The 21,134-nt window shown below is 45.9% G+C and overlaps 1 protein-coding gene across 2 annotated transcripts in view; it reads right to left on the bottom strand.

Moving 5' to 3' along the window:
- The window catches only part of LCP1 (lymphocyte cytosolic protein 1), a 97,040-nt gene that overhangs the window by 27,142 nt on the left and 48,764 nt on the right, over positions 1 to 21,134 (bottom strand). For both annotated transcript variants that reach the window (XM_005668417.3, XM_001929138.5), the window contains 6 exons: positions 10,570 to 10,657; positions 9,766 to 9,929; positions 9,200 to 9,329; positions 5,962 to 6,094; positions 3,776 to 3,857; positions 1,557 to 1,722 (listed from right to left, as the gene is read on the bottom strand). In XM_005668417.3, the coding sequence (XP_005668474.1) occupies positions 1,557 to 1,722; positions 3,776 to 3,857; positions 5,962 to 6,094; positions 9,200 to 9,329; positions 9,766 to 9,929; positions 10,570 to 10,633 (739 nt within the window). In that variant the 5' untranslated portion in view covers positions 10,634 to 10,657. The remainder of the gene's footprint in view (positions 1 to 1,556; positions 1,723 to 3,775; positions 3,858 to 5,961; positions 6,095 to 9,199; positions 9,330 to 9,765; positions 9,930 to 10,569; positions 10,658 to 21,134) is intronic.

The following is a 21,134-nucleotide window of genomic DNA, read 5'->3' as shown; positions in this document are numbered from 1 at the left end:
ATCCCTGGCCTTGTTCAGTGGGTCAGGGATCCCGTGTTGCCATGAGCTGTGGTGTAGGTCAAAGATGCGGCTCAGATCTTGCACTCGTGCAGCTGTGGTGTAGGCTGACAGCTACAGCTCCAATTCAACCCCTATCCTAAGAACCTCCATATACTGCAGGTGTGGCCCACCAAAAAAGACAAATAAATAAATAAAATGGTACCCCGGGATTCCTCACTGATTGTTTTGACTTGGACATATAAATAAAATGGATATTTAAACAAAGGTTAGAATTTGGCTATAGATTTTATATTAGTAAGACCTACACAGGAAAAATGAAAGGTAACAGTTTGTTTTGTATGATGTTTATCAAGGTGTCTACTGCTGTCTAAAGAACAAGCTGAATTTCACTAGTCCCAATAGCTAAGATGGGGAAACAACCTAAATGTCCATCAACAGAGGAATGGATAAAGAAGACACATATGTACAATGGAATACTACTCAGCCATAAAAAGAACAAAAAATGCCATTTGCAGACACATGGATGCAACTAGAGAATATCATACTAAGTGAAGTAAGTCAGAAAGAGAAAAACAAATAACATATGATATCACTTATATGTGGAATCTAAAATATGACACATATGAACTTATCTGTGAAAGAGAAACAGACTCACATAGAGAGCAGACTTGTAGTGCCAAGGCAGAGGCAATGTGGGGGAGCGGGAAGGATTTGGAGTCTGGGGTTAGCAGAGACAAACTATCATACATAGGATGAATAAACAACAAGGTCATACTCTATAGCAAAAGGAACTGTATTCAATATCCCATGATAAACCGTAATGGAAAAGAATACGAAAAGAATATATACAGGTGTAACTGAATCACTTTGCTATACAGCAAATTAACACAAGATTATAAGTCCACTATACTTCAACAAAAAAGAAAAGAGAACAATGAAAAATCTTACCAGTAAGATTAAAAAAGAAAAGAACAGGCTGAATGCTTAGAAAAAAGAACAGCCTGAATGCTTAGGCTACTGACAGCAGATAAGGAATAAGATTGACAACTACAATGTTTAGTTGAGAACTCTGAAATGTTAAGTAACTTCCTATAATCTTAGTAAGAAAAAGACCAAGTTTCTCCTCTCTGATACCATCAGAGAGTGATAGTGAGTGGCTTGGTAAAATACAAGTTTAAAAATGGTGAGTGGCTTGGTAAAATACAAGTTTAAAAATGGTCTAATTTGTTACAAAGTGTCTAAAGCCAAAGTGAACTCAGAAAAGCTCTTGAGGTTGGAGTCCCAGACAGCTAGACTGAGATACAGGTTCTAAACAACCATTATCATTAGTCTGTGGTCTTAAAAAGCTTTTGCTCTGTCATTAAAAAAAAAAAAAAAAAAAAAAAAAAGTCTGGGCTCTGTAGATAGAACCCATAATACAATGGATTGGATACAATGCTAGTTTTCACAAACTGAGGATTCTGAACTTGACAACATCTGACATCTTCTTCCTACAGCCCTCAACACACGCATTAACAAAAACCACGCCAGTCGTACGTTTGAGGCTCTGCTCGTACCTTCATTTCTGCTGAGCTCAATGTCGGCGAACAACCCAATCTTGATGACCTGCCACAACAGTCCCAGGACCAGGTAAGGCTTCCCTTCCTTTAGGTCTTCAGCCCCGATATTAACCACGTGGCACCCGATGGCTGAAGCAGAGTTCAGAGCCAAGTTCAAATTCTCCTGCAGGAGAAAAAGCATGCAAGTTGGGTTCATGACTTTGCAGACGCCAAATGATCACCATGGATTGGCAGTAAGCAACAATGCTTTGTTTCTGGAATGTTCCTAGGTCTAGAGGCACTGTCTTCATGAGATTTTAACACTGAAAAAAAGAAAAGAGAGAAAAATCCAGTAACCCAGATCCTGGGCTCAGGCAGTGTCTAGTCAAGTCAAGCCAGAACCCCAAGCTGAAGGTTCATCCTGGTCAAGATGAAACTAGTGAGTCTTCTTCTCCACATCACTCTGTGATGGAGGCGTCACACTCAGCATCTCCATCAGCCAGCAATGACCTTGGGCACCCTTGAAGGCAGTCATTGTCTTATTATGGCTAGCATCAATAACACAACTGCTGGATGTCAATCAGGGTCACAAAGGAGTAACACATCGTGTTTTGACTTTCAGATTGGATACTGAAGGAATGAAACAGATACAAATAAAATTCCTAGAAAAGGAATGGTTTTTCCTAGGATACTTCATTGCGTATTCAAAATATCTAGGGACCTTGAGTACACACACACACACATACACACACACACACACACACCTATGCACACACTACCAACTGCATGTTCTTATAGCTAGTAACAATGTATGTAACGCATACACAGTTGGAATGGGATCTGAAATTTCCAGTCTAGGGTCTTTATACAGTTGCCCCTTGAATAACACGGATCCACTTACAGGTAGGTTTGTTTGGGTTTTTTTCAAGAGTAAATACTACAATACCACATAACCCATGGTTGGCTGATTCTGTGGGCTCAGCGCTGTAATTATGGAGGGACCACATCTAGAAAAGGCGGACTGGAAATTATATACAGATTTCCAACTGAACAGAGGGTTGACACCCCGACACCAAGGTGCTCGAGCGTCAACAGTGCTATTATTCCTGGGTCCACAAAGGAGGAGACACCAGAGGTAAAGATACAGAGAACTTGTTTTATGATAAATTAAAAACAAAATAAAACACAGGCCACCAGCGAGTCCGGAAGAGTGCTACCAGAAGAGAAGTGGCTTTTGGCCATAGTATAGAGCTCAAATGACAAGTGAAAAATACTGTGTCCACTTACGGCCAAGATTAAAATTTAACAGCAAGATTAAGAATGACAGTAAGTACCTTCCTATACATTTAATCATGGTTCTTGCTTTGATCGCCGCTTCTATTTTTTAAGAACACAGGCGTGCTTAAATCCAAACAGGACATAATATATTGTTCATGATTTTAAGAAGTGAGACGTGGTTTTTGAGCAAGAAGATTGCAATAATGTTAAAACACTGGGACACAACACAGAAATGCAACTGGTCCTGGTTCCAGTTAATCAACAAATTGAAGGCCTAAAAGCAAGTTCTATTTATCACACTGGGGGCTGCAGCCAAGACCACAGCGAAGGCTGCCAGAGCACTTCCCGTTTTTCACCCCCTCACTTCTTAGAAAGGCTAATCTTTTCAGATAAAATGCTGTGTATTTGGCATCAGCTCAAAGATAAATGGCCAGGGAAGGTCTGAGTTAAAACTTTAGCCAATGTAGATTTTACTCGTAATTGGCTGAAACAAAGAGAAGCAAAGATTACCCCAAGTACTAATATTCACTAACCTTCCCCAGCCCCACCTCCACCCTCACTGTATTAATAAAAGGCAAAATCAAGGGAGTTCCCGTCGTGGCGCAGTGGAAACAAATCCGACAAGTATCCATGAGGTTGCAGGTTCTATCCCTGGCCTCGCTCAGTGGGTTAAGGATCCGGCATTGCTGTGAGCTGTGGTGTAGGTCGCAGACATGGCTCAGATCCTGCATTGCTGTGGCTGTGGTGTGAGCTGGCACCTGCAGCTCCGATTTCACCCCTAGCCTAGGAGCTTCCATGTGCCGAATGTGTGGCCCTAAAAAGACCAAAAAATTTCTTTAAAAAATAAAGTCATGACAAATCACCAGCCCAAAGCCTGGGTTTGGGGAATAATTTAGCAGTTAGGAGGCTCATTTCTTTTAAGCACAATCCTATACTGAGGGAAGACAGGGGAGACCTACCTGGATGGTGAAAGGGGTGAGTTTCTTCTTGTTGATGGTTCTTTCGTCAATTGTGTCTGGCACTGATAAGTTGATCATTTTACTGCAAGAGACACAAAGAAAGCACGTTTCCAACTAAAAGAGCCTCGTGAATTGAATTTAAATTCTAGCAATGCCACAAGCCAAGAAGACAGCAATGTTATCCGTGCTACCCAGGGTACAGATATAAAGTCAGTTATGCGATTTTGGCGAGATTCAAACTCTCCGCGGGAAAGGTTCATGTTCCTTGAGGTGACATGAATACACTGAGGCAGGGAATAAGGGTCTGACTTCATTCTCTCACAAATGGATTTGTGCAGGAGGAGGGGGTGGGGAAGGGTATTCCTTTTTTTTTTTCCTTTTTATCAGCCACTCCCATAGCATATGGAATATTCCACTCAGGGGTTGAATCAGAGCTGCAGCTGTGACCTACGCCCAGCTGTGGCAATGCTGGACCTGAGCCGACTCTACGACCTACGCTGCAGCTTGTGGCAACGCCAGATCCTTAGCCCACTGAGCAAGGCCAGGGATCGAACCCATACCCTCACACAGACAACATGGGGTCCTTAACCGGCTGAGCCACAGTGGGAACTCTGGGGTAGGACATTCTTAAAAAGGACAATAAAAGGCAAAGCCAGAGTTGCAAGCTGTAAGCAGGGCACGCCTGGGGAAGAGGGAGTGTGGCTGCTGATGGGCCCAGTCACCCACACGACTCTCCACCAGTACCCTGGGCTCTGTGCCTGAATTGCAGGGGGCTGGGGAGGTGAAACTAGAAAGAGGCTGAGGGAAGCCCTGGGAGTGCACTGGGTGCCAACCTAGAGAGTCAGAACCTGGTCCAGTAAGCTAGGTTTTTGATGTCTTTTTCTAACTGTTAAATTTGTGTGTGTGTGTGTCTTTTAAGGGCTGCACCCGCAGCATATGGAGGTTCCCAGACTAGGGGTCCAATCAGAGCTACAGCTGCCAGCCTACACCACAGCCACGCCAGATCTGAGCCATGTCTACAACCTACCCCACAGCTCATGGCAACGCCGGATCCTTAACCCACCGATCAAGGACAGGGATTGAACCCGCAACCTCATGGTTCCTAGTCAGATTCATTTCCGCTGCGCCATGACGGGAACTCCACTACTGAACTTTTTAAAAAAAGAAATCTCATGGTGAACCCTACTAAATAAAGTACAAAAGTGGAAGTGCTCTGGTCAGAGCAGAAGAACAAGGGCTCAAAGTCCTATCCATTCATCCTTCAACTCCTGAGGCCACCTGAGATTGCGCTTTTCAAGCCTCCTCACCCACAGGGTGTCGTGCAGTGACAGGAGAGTGGTTGCTGAAGCAAGAGGCACAGAGGCACGTTTCGAGACAACATCCCCTACTGATCAACTGTGTTGAGAGGCCTCCCGTGGAGAGAATACTTGCCTCCTTTTCCAGGCACCCTCAGCATCTGAGCAACCCCCCAAAAGTCCCTTTGCTTAAGGACCTGCATTGGGTTGCTTCACTTGTCATGCCACTGTTATCCATTCAACGATGTGTATTCTCTTGGTAGTTCCCGCTGTGGCGCAGCGGAAATGAATCCAACTAGTATCCATGAGGTTGCAGGTTCAATCCCTGGCCTCACTCAGTGGGTTAAGGATCCGGCGTTGCCGTGAGCTGTGGTGTGGGTCACAGAGGCAGCTTGGATCCCACAGGTGCCATGGCTGTGGCGAAGGCTGGTAGCTGCGGCTCTGATTCTTCCCGTAGCCTGGGAACTTCCCTATGCCATGAGTGTGGCCCTAAAAAAAGCAAAACCAAAACAAAACAAAAAACAAAAAAAAAACAAAACCACCCCCAAAAAACCCCAACATGTATTCTCTTGGTGGGCTATGCTCAGATGAAGCATGTATTCCAAAAATAACCACTTTTGCCCTTGTGTTACTATATGGCTACATTCATGTTTGTCTCTGGATCGTGCAGCCCTCCCCTCCACCCAAGGGACAGCAGTTTTTCATTTCTCATTACAAGCTGTTCCTGCAACCAGTTTGCTCTCCTGAACCTGCCAGGTGAAAGTCCAGAGAAGCATTTCAGATCCAGCTGAGCGCCGAAGGAAGTGAGCCAAAAGATAAACACAGTGAAGGGTTGGCATTCCAGACAATTCTAGGGAAATCTTTGGAAGCCGAGACACTGATGCTATTTACCAAAGGACGATGCCGTCTCCAACGGCACTGAAGAGATCGTTGGTGTTTGGATCCATGGGGATGACGTGCCGACAGTCGGGGTCATTTTCCAGGGCTTTGTTTATCCAGTTGACGAAGGCATACTTCTCTTCCTCTGCAAGTAAATAATTAGAATGACTTCTTTGCAAAGTGAAAATGCGGCGTGAAGAAAATCACACACGGGGATATTAGATTCTCATGCCTAGGTGAGATACTGCGAGGTTAATCCAGTCCATTATCCTAGCATCTCATGTTTACTGACATTCAAACATCTCCAGTGCTTTGGCAAACAGGCACAGAATCTCAGTTCACTCCAGGTCACAAAACATATACGCAGCAAGCAGATTTAGAGGCTCTATTATGCAACCATGTTATATTTTGAAGCAAATAGATACATAGCTGTCTTTTACATATGTAAATATCACCAACTAGAGGCTGGCACCTGCCATCTGCTTCTACCAGCATTAAACCAGGAGCCACTGCACCTGCTGACTCTCAACGCCCCTGAAAGGAGCGCCAGGCACGGAGATCAGAATCGAGGCACTCTGTGCTGAGATCAGAATCGAGGCACTCTGTGCTCTGGGAGTACTGGCAGAACGGGTCTTCAGATAATTAGATATTTTCAGGAAGAGATCTTATGAGTCCAATTCTCGCATCTCCTCGTATCTAGAAAAGCACTAAAACCCTGCGTGGTGACCAATGTCTGCTCCTCGTGACCAGAGCAACCTTCAAGAGACCAGCAGCCACCTTCTGCAAAATGTGCGCCTGACTGCGTGGACCTCCCCCTTCACCAAAACCCCACGTACACGGACCTCCCCCCACTTCCTGCGAGAGATTTCTCAGCGCTATCCAAAATGCTGCCCCCCAGGCTCTAGTCCTCATGTTACCCCAATAAAACTTACCTTGCAGCTCTCACGCTGTGCATTTTTTTTTTTTTCAGTCTACAGCATACAAAAATACTTAAAATTTTTAGGCGTTCCCATCGTGGCTCAGTGGTTAACGAATCCAACTAGGAACCATGAGGTTGTGGATTCGATCCCTGGCCTTGCTCAGTGGGTTAAGGATCCGGTGTTGCCATGAGCTGTGGTATAGGCTGCAAACGTGGCTTGGATCCTGCGTTGCCGTGGCTCTGGCGTAGGCCAGTGGCTACAGCTCCGCTTAGACCCCTAGCCTGGGAACCTCCATATGCCACGGGAGTGGCCCTAGAAAAAGGCAAAAAGAAAAAAAAATTTTTTTAATTTTATTTATATTTATATACAATTTAAATATGAATGGGGTCTCATGTTTAGAGAATAAAAGTCAGAGTTCTATCTTTAGCCATGCTGATTTAAAAGTGGAAAGATCACGGTCAATTTTTGCAATATCTCTGAGCTTCTGCCTACCCTTACAGATATCCCCTGCTTTTTCAAACTTTTTTTTTGTCTTTTTAGCGCTATGCCCCCAGCATATGGAAGTTCCCAGGCTAGGGGTCGAATCAGAGCTGTGGCTGCCGACCAACACCACAGCCACAGCAACAAAGGATGTGAGCCACGTCATTGACCTACACTAGAGCTTACAGCAACCCTGGATCCTTAACCCACTGAGCGAGGCTAGGGATCGAACCTGAGTCCTCACAGACACTAGTCAAGTTCACTACCACTGAGACACTCTGGGAACTCCTGAAAGTTTTCTTTATGTCACTTTGCTTTTTACAAAAGACCTACATCAGTGCTTGTTTTCACTCACCAAAAGAAACCCGAGGGGGATTTTTGCTTTTATGAAAAAAAAAAAGGTTAAAAGTAAGAAGAGCGCTCAGTGTTTCTTTTTCAGGGAGCCCTTACAGAGGCAGTGGGCACCCCCAGCAGCGACAGTGGCACCGCACGAGCGCCTCAACGCTTCACTCAGCATCTCGGCGTCCAGCTGCCATAGTTTTGACCTGTGTCTGTGAGCATCTGTGCTTTATCTCGATTTATTCTGTGTGTCCTAAGGGAATGGCTTCTTCCCTTCATGCCATTTCAGTGTGTGAAAGGCTCTACTTGTCAGTAGTGGGGGAGACCCTATAGAATGAAATGGCAGGAGTTCCCATCATGGCGCAGTGGTTAACGAATCCGACTAGGAACCATGAGGTTGCGGGTTCGATCCCTACCCCTTGCTCAGGGGGTTAATGATCCAGTGTTGCCATGAGCTGTGGTGTAGGTTACAGACCCAGCTCGAATCCCGCGTTGCTGTGGCTCTGGTGCAGGCCGGCAGCTACAGCTCCGATTAGACCCCTAGCCTGGGAACCTCCATATGCCATGCGAGCGGCCCAAGAAATGGCAAAAAGACAAAAAAAAAAAAAAAAAAAAAAAAAAGAATGAAATGGCAATGAAATAAACTCAATTATGACGCGGTCTTTCTTTCCTATCCGTAAAGCTGTCAGAAGTTGATTCTAGAAATTTTAATAAAGTTTCCAGTCCTGCCTTACAACCCGGCACTGTGTTTCCCAAATTGGGTGTTACTGACAACAAGCGTCTCACTCTCAAAAGAATCCTGAGTCACAAACGTTTGGGAAACACTGTACAGCATTTACTGTTTTGAAGATTCCCGGTGCACATTCACCCAGCAAAAGGCTGTGAAAATTTCTGTATTTATGAAGAAAAGGCTGAACTGGGTCTCTGCAATTATAGATGGTACTCAACTATGAGCTGCTTAAAGATCAACCAATGTTCTGAAGACCTCTGTTTGGCGATTACTGGCTTCCTGTACTGTCTGGGCTACTAGAAGATTCCATGAGGGCTGTTGGATGGCAGCCTTCGGAATAAACATACAATGTTCCTCTAAATCGATGAAAACACAATTGTTTGGGACCACTCAGCAGGCGTGGAGAAGAATCATGAAGCCTGGAGGTAGGAGCCTGCATAGCTCATTTTGTCCAGAAGATTTACAAAGGCACGTCGGCAGCCTTTAATGGATTTTTTTTTTTTAAATGCTGATGTGATTATTTGGTATTGACCTCTACCCAGAGCCAGAACTGCTGGCCAACTTATGCATCAGAAAACAGGCAATCGTCAATAAACTCACGTTACCGTGTGTCTTTCTTTGCCCCCCTTAGGCGTGAATACTGGGTCTGGAAGCTGTAACTCCAGAAGACACGGATCCCGTGGCATTATTACCCGTGCTCTCCCCTCAGCGCCTCCGAACACTCTCGCCACCTCCACGTCCCCCCACACCTCCGCCTCCACGCACTGGTGGGTACACCTACCTGAGTAGGAGTGTTGGGTGCCAACACTAGACTGCTCTGAAGTGCCCCCGATGGCACAAATCCCTTCCTTCTTGTTGATTGCTTTTCTAAAGGTCTTGGCAACTTCTGTGCTTTTCAGGCCATGAAAAACCTGCAAAAGCAAAATAGATCTTTAGAAACCCGAAGGTGATCAAAAAGAAGGAAAGAATAAGTAAGGTTGAAGCCAGGAGGATGAGACGTATTTGTAGATTTTTTTTTTTTTTTTTTTTTTTTTGTCTTTTAGGGCCACACCCGTGGCACATGGAGCTTCCCAGGCTAGGGCTCCATTCGGAGCTGCAGCCGCCAGCCTACACCACAACCAGAGCAACTCGGGATCTGAGCTGCGTCTGCGACCTACACCACAGCTCACGGCAATGCCAGATCCTTAACCCACTGAGCAAGGCCAGGGATCAAACCCGAGTCCTCATGGATGCTAGTTGGATCCGTTAACCACTGAGCCACGATGGGAACTCCCATATTTGTGGCCATTTTTGAAACTGAACTTCCACATTTCAGACACATCTCCTCGGATTCTGTGTTGTCCTCACCTTGATAAACTCGTCAAAGCTGATCCTCCCATCCCGGTCCAGGTCACCTGTAGCCATCAGATTTTCTGTGATTTCTCTCACCCTGTACCCAGGCAGAGGCAAGCAGGCAGCCTTGAACAAGTCATTCAGCTCATTACAGCTGATGTATCCATTGCCATCGGTGTCTGCAAGGCAAATGAGGAGTTGGAGGTTCAGGGCAATTCGGGTCACAACAGGGAGAGAGGGAGGAGAGGGCTGGGGGGCAGGGGAGGCGGCCGCGCAGGGGGCATGGCCCGACCCCCTTGCAGAGTCAGAATCTCCCAAGGGGCCCGTTGCTACTGGATACGGCATTAGCATCACTTCCAACATCCTAATTTCAAAACAGAGGTTCTGACAACAGAATCTGAAGAGGCTCTTCTAGAAGCAGATGGGAAAATAAATCACAGGCTTAAAGCCAGAGAGTACGAAAAAGTACAGGAGCGTAAGCAAAGGAAACCAAAGGAAGCAGACAAGCTACGAAAGATGAGACTTAGAGGCCATTTCCAGGAAAAGCTGGAGGTGAGCAAGGGTTCATATTCCGTGTTTTGATGCAGAAAGAACGATTTTGAAAAAATACGAATAAGAGACTTACTTTTGAAAGCTACGCAAAGTACAATATTTTGAAGCACAGCTCTCAAAAAGATGTTTCCCCAGCTCCTCTAACCCACATCACACAGGGTTCCCCGTCCCTTTCCCATTTTGCTCAGCTTACCATTTCACTGAATCTGTCCTGAAGCTACTAAAAAAGAAGAAAATTGTGTGGCTTGAGCTATCGGGGCTACTCACCAACTTTGGCAAAAGCTTCTCTGAGCTCCATCATTTCTTCATCGGATACGGATCCTCTGGCCATTTTTTATTGCTTTCGGCAACAGATCTGCGGGGGAGGGGGCAACATAAGGAGTGACTTAAGCATCTTCTCAAAATTCCACACTGAGAAGCACTTCCCACTGACTAGGTGGAGAAATACTCCTTTCCATCCCTCATGACGCGTAACTTCCTTTCCACAATGAATGAAAGAGCCCTTTTCTTAACCCTCCACGGGGTGTCTCTGGAGATGGCTTCACCAGGTTTCTCTCCTCGCCCTGATCCAGACAGGAGATGGAGCTTATTTCCCTCTCCTGGAGTCTGGGCTGATGCTGTGACTTCACTACCCATGTAGAAGGATGGAGAAGCCCTGTCCGGGGCTGGAAACTGCCTTTTGGAACGTTCCCTCCGTGAGGAATGCTCATCTTGGGATGTTCCCTCTTGAAACCCAGCTGCTGTGCTGTGAGATGTCTAAGCCTCATGAAGACGCCGGGTGAAGAATGAGAACGGGATGCTCTGGTTAAGAGTCCCCGCTGTGCTCCTAGCCAACAGCCAGCGTCAGCTGCCTGCCAGCGGCATGCTCCATTCTGGACACCCCAGCCCGCTTGAGCTGCCAGATGAACAGGGTCCCAGCCCACATCACAGGAAGCAGAACTGCCCAGGCAAGCGACAGAATCGAGAGATGATAAAATGGGCGTTGTTTTAAATCATGACGTTCTAGGGGAGTTTGGAGCATAGAAGTATGCAATTAAAATACAACTTTCACATAAATGTCTTTTTTCGAGATTTTTTTTAAGGGCTGCACCTGCAGCATATAGAGGTTCCCAGGCTAGGGGTCAAATCAGAGCTGCAGCTGCCAGCCTACACCACAGCCATCGCAACGCAGGATCCAAGCCTTGTCTGAGACCTACGCCACAGCTCATGGCAACGCCGGATCCTTAACCCACTGAGCGAGGTCAGGGTTCGAACCTGTGTCCTCATGGATACTAGCCGGGTTCATTAACTACTGAGCCATGATGTGAACTCTGAGATATCTTTATTCTATTTTATTGTATTTATTTCAGCTGCACCCCTGGCATGTAGAAGGTCCCGGGCCAGGGATCAAACTCATGCCACAGTGACCCGAGCCACAGCAGTGACAACACCAGATCCTTAACCCACTGAGCCACCAAGGAACTCCTTTTTTTTTTTTTTTCATGTTAATGTTTTAAATGAGTCTGTTTGGCTAAGCCAACTGATAAATTTTATAACTTCAAAGGAAGTTATAAAGTTCTCTAAATATTTACAAAAAGAGGAAGAGAACCTGATACTCTAAAAATTCATATGTGGGAATTTGAGGGACTTTTTAGATGTTCTCAGGAAAGCAAGTGTTGGCCAATTAAGGAATGATGCTAGTGCTGGAGTGACTGTCCTTTCCCTGTGCATTATTGCTGCCCTCTAGTGGGGAGAAAGAGAATGCATCAGAAAATGGATTATATTCTTATCTCTAAATTCCATTAAAGCTTAAAGTTTCCGGAATTTCCTGGTGGGGAGAGTGTGGAAGACAGGGTATTTATATGTATAATTATATTTGGGGCATTTTTTAGTGAAGTTATTGAATTTTTTAAATATTTAAAATTTGCAACAGGATGTTGTTTTAAATGTATTTCTTTTTCTTTCTTTTTTTTTTTTTTTTTTTTTTTTTTGCTTTTTAGGGCTGCACCCATGGCATATGGAAGTTCCCAGGCTAGGGGCTGAATCAGAGCTACAGCTACCATCCTACACCACAGCCACAGCAATGCCAGATCCTTAACCCACTGAGTGAGGCCAGGGATCAAGCCCAGGTCCTCATGGATGCTAGTCAGGTTCACTAATTGCTGAGCCACGACAGGAACTCCTAAATGTATTTCCTTTTCTATATTTTCACATCATTTTAGAGTGCTGTACTTGTTCTCAGTGACAACAAACAACCACATAGAAAAAGGGAACAATTTTAAACTGAAACCTGTAGGCCAAAAATGCATTATGCTCCATTTTGCAAATCCACATCCATTATCCACCAGTTTACTGTCCTGACACATACATATATCCATGGTTTCAAACTTTTGTTTTCCCAAGCAACCTTCTGTGAATAAAAATCTGACATGTAAATTACAGTGAACAATAAAAATAACAATTCTAGGGAGGGATAAATTAAGAATTGGAGATTAATGGATACATACTACTGCCCATGAAATAGATAAATACAAGGACCAACTGTATAGTCAGGGAACTATATTTATTATCTTGTAATAACCAATGATGGAAAATAATCTTAAAAATAATGGATATGTATAACTGAAACATTTTGCTGTTCACCTGAAGCTAACATTATAAATCAACTATATTTCAATCAAAACAAAACCAAAAACAACTCTGAGTGCCTTTGGTGGAAAAAACCCAAATACCGCCCCCATCTCCACTATCCCACCTCCTTGTCACCTTACACACTGGTGGGAACGCCAGGAAACATGATTTTAAAACTGTGGAATTAGGAGTTCCCGCTGTGACACAACAGGACTGACCACATCTCTGCAGCACCAGGATGAAGGTTTGATTCCCAGCTCAGCACAGTGGGTTAAAGGATCTGGTGCTGCCATAGCTGCGGTGTAGGTCACAACTGGGGCTTGGATCTGATCCCTGGCCCAGGAACTCCATATGCTGCAGAGCCACCAAAAAAAGAAAAAAAAAAAAAAAAAAAAAAAATTTGGAATTAGGAGTTCCCACTGTGGTGCAGTGAGTTAAGGACCCAGCACTGCTGCAGCTGTGGCATGGGTGGCAGCTGTGGCTCAGATTTGATCCCTGGCCTGGGAACATCCACAGGCTGCAGATGCAGCCAAAGGGGAAGACTGTGGAATTGTATGTATTGTTATTATTTTAATTCCTTTAAGATATATTTATTATCGATAAAATTTTATGATAATTTTTACCTTGCATCTAAAAAGGTAACTGGTCCACTGGGTTCTCTGATGGAAGACAGAAACTGCTGAGGCTTAACTGTGTAAGGACATGTAGTCTCATCACATCCCAATAACCCTCCCAGACGGGTACTGTCCGACTTTCTTGCCTTCGCTTCCCTGTCTTCTTTTTTTTGTCTGGTTCTCCCTCTGTCTCTCTCTCTCCCTTCTTCCTTATCTCTTCCTTCTTTCTTCTTTCCTTTCTCCCTCCCTCTCTCTTTCTTTCTTTCTTTCTTTTTTTTTTTTGTCTTCTTTTCTAGGGATGCACCATGGCATATGGAGATTCCCAGGCTAGGGGTCGAATCGGAGCTGTAGCCACCAGCCTACGCCACAGCCACAGCAACTTGGGATCCGAGCCTTGTCTGCAACCTACACCACAGCTCACAGCAACACCGGATCCTTAACCCACTGATCGATGCCAGGAATTGAACCCGAAATCTCATGGTTGCTAGTTGGATTTATTTCTGTTCCACAGTGGGAACTCCTCTTTTTTCTTTTCTTTTTTTTTTTTTTTTTTTCATTTTTGGCTGCCCTGTGGCATATGGAGCTCCTGAGCCAGGGATCCAATCGGAGCCACAGCCACATCCTAAGCCACAGCTTCTGCAACGCTTGTTCCCTAACCCGCTGTACCACTCTAGGGATCAAACCTGAGTCCCAGTGCTCCCAAGATGCCACCGATCCCGCTGTGCCACAGCAGGAGCTCCTGTCTTTCTGAACCAAGCCTTGCTTACAAAGATATATCCAAAGCTAAGAACTAAACCAATATAATAATGCGACCAGGGAGAAGGAGTAATAAACAGGGGGGAAATAAGATGACGTCAGGGAAAAGCTCTGACCCTCCAAACAGAGGGTTAGGACTGCACGTTTTGGTAGAAGCAGGCTGAAAATCTAGCTCTGAGGTCTCTAGAAGCCAAACTCAAAAAAGGAAATAGCATCAATTACGTAATTCACACTCTCTACAGGAGACAACCCGGTTTTCTTAGGGCAGCAGAACTGAGGCCTGAGGGTGTATCTTCTCCCAGGACACTCGTGAGCTGCAGGAATCGCAAGTTTTGAGTTTCTTATAATGTCCTTCAGTGAACACTGATGGCTTAGGTATGTGTGTTCCCACTTTATAGAGCAGGGACCAGAGCTCAGAGAAGTTAAGTTTCCTCTCTCATATCACACAGTAGGGTAGAGAGGCAGCTACGATTCAAGTCTCTTCTCCTCTCCTTGCTGTCTATTCACGTTGCCTTCGCGTTTCTGTTTGACACTCATTTCATCCACCCATGCATTCACCCAGCAATTATTCATTAAGGATATAATATGTCCAGCCCATGGGAGATGGGGAAAAAAAAAAAAAAACTATAATAGGGAGAGCCTATCTAGGTGTTCTAGTGGAGGGAATTTTGCTTTCATTTAAATCGAATCTTCTGTTGCAGGAAATTGTACATAACCTTGTAGCCTTTACTGAATTCTTGTGACTAATCTGGCTTGGCTCTCCTTAGACCCCCACCACCAGTCCACGGATGCACCAAGAGAGGGCTCTCCCCCATTGCATTTTATTTAGCAAGGCCTTTGGTGAAGCCTGGGCCTTCCTGTTTTGAGGTATCTGATTTCTTGGTTCATGGATGGTCATGCGATGATGAGATACATTCATTCATTTACAAATATTTATGAATTCCTACTACAAGCCCGGCTTGGATCTTTGCTTTGGGTGGGGCGTGCTTACCTCCCCCAGGTTACCCTGAAAACATGACCCAGTGTCAAAGGTCAAGAGAACGAACAAATGACATCTCTGCATCTCAACTTGGCCTCTCCTTTGACGTGAGAGTTTTAGATGGCAGAGCACTGAGTCACTGGTGAGAAGCACACGTAAAGGCATAAAATAAGACGGCAGTTGAAGGGTCAAGGGCAGGGCTGAGGACGAGAGGACAGAATGACCGTGTTGGGTGAGAGTGAAAATCTGGAGCTCATGGTACCGTGGAAAAGCAGAGAAAATATTTTCGCATAAAAACTGCAGGACCCATTCAAATAAGAGACCTAGGAAGCGAAAACAGGGTTATTTGAAACCCATGTGACTTTTAAACCATTTTTAAACCATGGCAGGCAGGACAAGACAAGCAACCTTGAACATTTAGAAAACCACATTTTTCTAAGAGATTTCTATAAACACGAGAAGCCGAATAGTGAGCCTTCACATTAAAAAAAATCCAAAACCCTACGGTGATTTAATAGCTGAAGGAAAAGAGAATTGAAGTTTCGGAGGCGAAGGAGAGGGGCAGTGACCAGCCTAAATTACTGTGAACCCATTTGTTTGTTGGCCCAAACAGAAACAGATATCTCAAAAGAATCTCTTTTAGCAGCAGAAGGAGCTGGAAGTCCTGGAAACACGACCCAGTGTTTAGAGACAGAGGAACCTAAGAAATAATTTAGCACAGCTCCCTCGTTTTATAAGTGAGGAGCCTGAAGGGCCGAAGAGATGCGAAGCTTTGTCTCTGGAGGAGTTCTCAAAGCAATGCCCGGCTAGGAAATGCAGAGCTGAAAGGGCAGAGCAGGGAAAGGAGTGACCATTAACAGGGCCCCTTAAGATCCAGAACAGAGAGGACACCCCTGAACTAATTACACCGAATGTGCAAATGGCAGCATTTTCACAAAGCAGGAGGAGGAGGTAATTAATGGAAAAATGTGCAGATCAGACCATTTCTAAGAAGGATGTTGCTGGGGTTAGAATTAAAGATGAGGTACTTTACATAGTCTATTAATACATTTGCCTGAAAAAAAAAATACACCCACATCAATTCATGCATATTTGACAGTGTAGGCTATAACAATATTAGCAAGATTCATAAGGGTAACTGACAAGGGTTTGTTTGCAAATTACTGGCACCATATTGGCAGCTGACTCTAGAGAGGTCACTGCAGTGATGGGGTGGGTGGGCTGAGGGCACAGAAGCAGTGGCCGAGGAAGGCATATCCTTTTGCAAGGCCTGAATGAGCAGTTTCTCGGGCTTTGCTCTGCTGTTCCTGCAGTAAATGCGGCCCCTTTAAATGTCTGCATCATCTAACTATGTCTTGCCAAGAACCATCTTAAGGTCTTTTGCAAATCAGTGGCAAATTCTGAAACCCCTTTTCTGAATCACTGCCCAACTCATGAATCTAAGAAGACAAATCTCAAATCATGTATCTAAGTCACGTCTGGCTGCTTTTTCTTCCCTAAGCACTTAGGTTTATTAAATCAATAATTACAGCATCCCAGGACATTTGGCCAAAGAAAGTACCTGCTGTTCATTTTGAGATGATGATTTTGAAAGTTGCAAGAAAATTAAATAACCATCCCTCCCCCCCCTCCCCAAACTACAAAAAGCCGCAAAACCTGTTCGTTCCTTTAGGCCAGGGGGTTTTGAGTCTCTGTTCCCAGGAGGCTGGTATTTTCCAGATGGGTAGTGAAAGAGGATTTCTGAGAATGACTTCTTATAATAAAAGTACCTGATTCAAGTTCCCTGAAGTCTGCATGCAGGAACTATTCTCAGGAGTTTACTATCGAACACAGTGGTGCAAAATTTACAGAAGGAAGTGCCATCTCTAAAGCATGTGTGAAAAATGCAAGCTGAATTTCTTCTGAGGGGTTTCATAACTGGTAACAAAAAGAAGCCAGGAAGTTGATAAAAGGTGACCTGGAAGAATGAGACAGCTCATGGGCTGGAATCATAACTGAAAAGAGGTGACACTGTGCTGGTCGGTATTTTGCTTCAATAGATTGATGCCCAGTTACGTAACTACCAGAGGCAGAGCAGTATCTGTAACCCCGCGTCACGTTGCCAAGGGACTCTTTTGAATGTGCCCTACTTTTCTTGCAACTTGACCCAGTGGGTAAAGTAAAATGGTAAACTCAGGACCCAAATTCCCAGTTTGGCCTCAGTAAGTTCAGTAGGTATCCAGGGGAAAACCGTACAACCTGCCAACACCTCTCCGAGCGGCAAGTCACGCCAAACGACACGTCATTCAGAACAGCAGTGACACCGCAGTCTTCAGCATTGGACTCGGATGATGAAGGAAGGGAAAGATAAAATCCCCTTAAATGTTTGAAAAAGCCATCAGGCTGAGGTTATATCAGATAAGGAAGGAGGTTTGCTCTCACTTAAGCGGGTCCCCTTCCGTTTACAAAGGGGATGCGGCACCGGGGCTGGTGAGGAGTGCTTTACTCTGCGTGCTTGGGACACCCTTTCTCCGTGGATACAGATGTTCCAAACTTTCATACAAGGGATGCACCGCAGAAGGTACTTCAAAAATAGCTTTGTTTTCAAGAAAGCAAATAATTACAAATGGCCTCAAATACAGATGGCTGCTTACAGGGGCTCTTGCGAATTTCTTTTGCCCAATTAAAATCTCTGAGATTTTGAGATTGTCTTTCTTCTCCCTGCAGATCCGTTGAGTTTCTCAAGGCTGGGGCAGGGGGCAGAATTCTCTCTGTGGCGGGGTGGCGGGGAGTAGAGGAGGGGTGGATGGGGAGTGGGGGGGGGAGGTGGGGGGGTGTCAGAAGCTGCAGGAGGAGGCTATTCCCCCGCATGCAGAGGCTTTCCTCCCCATCCGGGCGGTGTAAACACTCCCGGAAGCCAGCCACTCTGCTCACTCGGAACCTGATGAACCGGATATTGCTCTGGGGGTCTCTGCAGGTTGATCGCGCAGTCAGAGGGGCTTCTGAAGCTGTAACAGCGCAGCATGCAGAGCCCAGCTCTGTCCCCCAAAGAAGGAGAGCCCAGCTCCCCGCCTCCTCCCCTGGCACATCCGTGATGCCTGGTTTCTACCAAGTGGCCCAACTCCATGAAGGATGGGACCCAGAGCAAACATCTTGCAAGCAAAGGGGACCCTCCAGGATAGGTCTGGGGATGCCCTCGGAGCCTTGGCCTCTCTCTCCTTCCCTGGGCTGCAGACCACGACACTCTGGGCGTCACGTCTAGAAAATCCACGGCTACCCTGCGCTGCACATTCAACCACAAAGACTTCAGATCCAAACTGTCTGTCCCATACTGAAAGCGCAGGGGACCCCAAATACATCTTTTCGAAACACCGACTACTGTTATGGGCTGGTTGATTATCCACTATGACACCATTACCTCAGCATCAGCTATTCACTCATTCACTCATTCTCTCCACCTAGGAGCCTGCGTGCAAAGCACGGCCCTGGTGGCTGGGCTACAAGGTCGAGGCCCACAAGGACTGGAGCTTCGTGATGCTGCAGTTACAGGTCCAGTATCAAACGCAACACAGAGACGGCAGCTCACTTACTGCCAAATGGTGAAGACAGAGAAAAGAGTTCTGAAGATCAAAAATGAAGAAGTGAAAAGGCTAAACAGAGGGCTGCCGGGGTGGGGGAAGAAAGATAAGAGTAAGAAATTAGCACAGAAGCTTATCGACAATAAAAATAGCAACCAGCTCCTGCAACACAGGCAATCAGATCCTTGATACACGTGGGTGTCTCCCAGGAAACCAGAGCAAAATACCTGGCGGGGAGCAGGAGAGGGAGCTTGGGAACCCCAGGCTGGTACCTGCTGAGCAACATCAGGCTCTGTTTGGCCTCTCTGAGGCTCAGTTTCCTCATCTCTAAATTGAGAGACAGAGTCCCTTCCATGTTACGAGTTCCAAGAGGCTGTTCGCTAGCTGACCGAGTGTGTGCACGCGAGTTAGAACCAGGACCAGTGGGCTGCAAGCGAGCCTAGAACCGGGGCCAGACCATCGGGCCCTGAGGTGTCTTCCAGGGAGGCACCTTCTCTGAAGTGGATCAGCATCGCCCAGCCCCGGCTGCGGCTCCTGCTCTTACCTCAGTAGCAGGTAAAGCTCTGTCCTCATGCATTCTGCTCACTGACCAAGGCAGATGCCCACTGCCCAGCTGCTCAGCCCGGAGCATGCAAATTTCCAGAATGGCACCTGGGATCTGCTTTCTGGGACGGCTCTGCGTACAAGTCCCTGTGATCCAGTTCCCTCCTAGTTTGTAAGCAAGACGGCTCGCAGACTGTCCCAGAAAGAGAGCCACCTACTATTTTCTCAAAAATATCCAAATAAGGAAACTCGACATCCTCTCTGGTGTCTCCTATCCCTACCCTGTAACCTAAATCTTTTCTGATACGACTAAAGCTGCCTCTCTGGGGTTATTCTCAGAGGGAAGAAGCTATTCTCAGAAGCTGCTCAGTTCATAAAAACTCTGTCATATGCCTTGGTGATTGCCAAGGGGCCTTAAAAAAATCCTTTAGGGAGTTCCTGTTGTGGCACAGCAGTAACTAACCCGACTAGTATCCATGAGGATGTGGGTTTGATCCCTAGCCTTGTTCAGTGGGTCGGGGATCTGGTGTTGCTGGGGCTGTGGTGCAGGCTGGCAGCTGTAGCTCCAATTCAGCCCCTAGCCTGGGAACTTCCATATGCAGCAGGTGTGGCCCTAAAAAGCAAATAAAATAAAATAAAATAAAATAAAATAAAATAAAATAAAATAAAAACACTTTTAACCTGTTCTGGGGCGGGGGGGGGGGCTTTGTTTTCCTCCAAATCTTTAATAGTTTTCTCTGCTATCACCTGGGTCCATGCCAAGTTCCTTAAATCCTAACATAAGAATCACAGAGTCACAGAATGCAGAGGTAAAGGAACCAGATTTTCTATCTGGACACTCTCCTGTCATAGACGAGTGAAACGACACCCAAGCTAAAGGATGTGCCCAGTGTCACACAGAGCTCATTGGGACTGGGGTCCAGTCTTCCTTGTTTCTCCTCTTTGCTTTATAGTGAGCTTTCAAACCTGGGAGAGAATGCTATTCTTTAAGTTAGACCTGCAAACCCATAATAAAGTATAACTCCCCCATGATTTCAAGTATCTTGTCAAAATAATTTCATGTACGTTTCCTGCACGTGAAGGAGAATTTAATCCAAGTACTGAGAAGGCAGCACCCTGATCTGGGCTACAAACAGCATGTGCCAAATCCTAGCTACACACCCTCCTGGCACCTTCAGGGTTCCGATGACCAGTCAGGGTGAAGGTCAGTGCATCCATGGGCACATTCATTCCTGACTTTGCACGAAGGACCTTGGCAGCCCCAAAGCGAACCACATGAAGACAGCACACCCCGAGGCACAATGCCCTAAAGACAAAATGCCAAGGTCACAGATGAATATGAACAGGATGGCTGACACCAGCAAGGTGTCAGACACTCCGTTCTGGCTGTTGGGTGGGGCTCCGTGAGTCCTTCCTCCTCTGGGCTCTGGTTCAGACCTCAGCACCTCAGCCCCCGCATCTGCTTCCATTTCTTCTGACAGATGATGAGCTCACAAACCATAAGCCATCTCAAGCCCTGCCTCGTGGCTGGCACACAGGAGATACCCAGGGAACAGGTGCCGCCACGAACAAACCTAGCCATAAACGAATGGCATACAGGGATTTAGAAGGCTACCGTCACCTTCTTTGAGGAGTTTAAAAATAATCTTTTTTTTTTTTTCTTGTCTTTTAGGGCCGTACCCGGGGCATATGGAGGTTCCCAGGCTAGGGGTCGAGCCAGAGCCACAGCAACGCAGAAGCCGAGCCTCATCTGTGACCACAGCTCATGGCAAT

The sequence above is a fragment of the Sus scrofa genome, chromosome 11 (genome assembly GCF_000003025.6).
Source record: "Sus scrofa isolate TJ Tabasco breed Duroc chromosome 11, Sscrofa11.1, whole genome shotgun sequence".
In the NCBI taxonomy this organism is placed as follows: Eukaryota; Metazoa; Chordata; class Mammalia; order Artiodactyla; family Suidae; genus Sus; species Sus scrofa.
The sequence above is the reverse complement of the archived record's forward strand: the minus strand, read 5'-3'. Positions and strand labels throughout refer to the sequence as shown.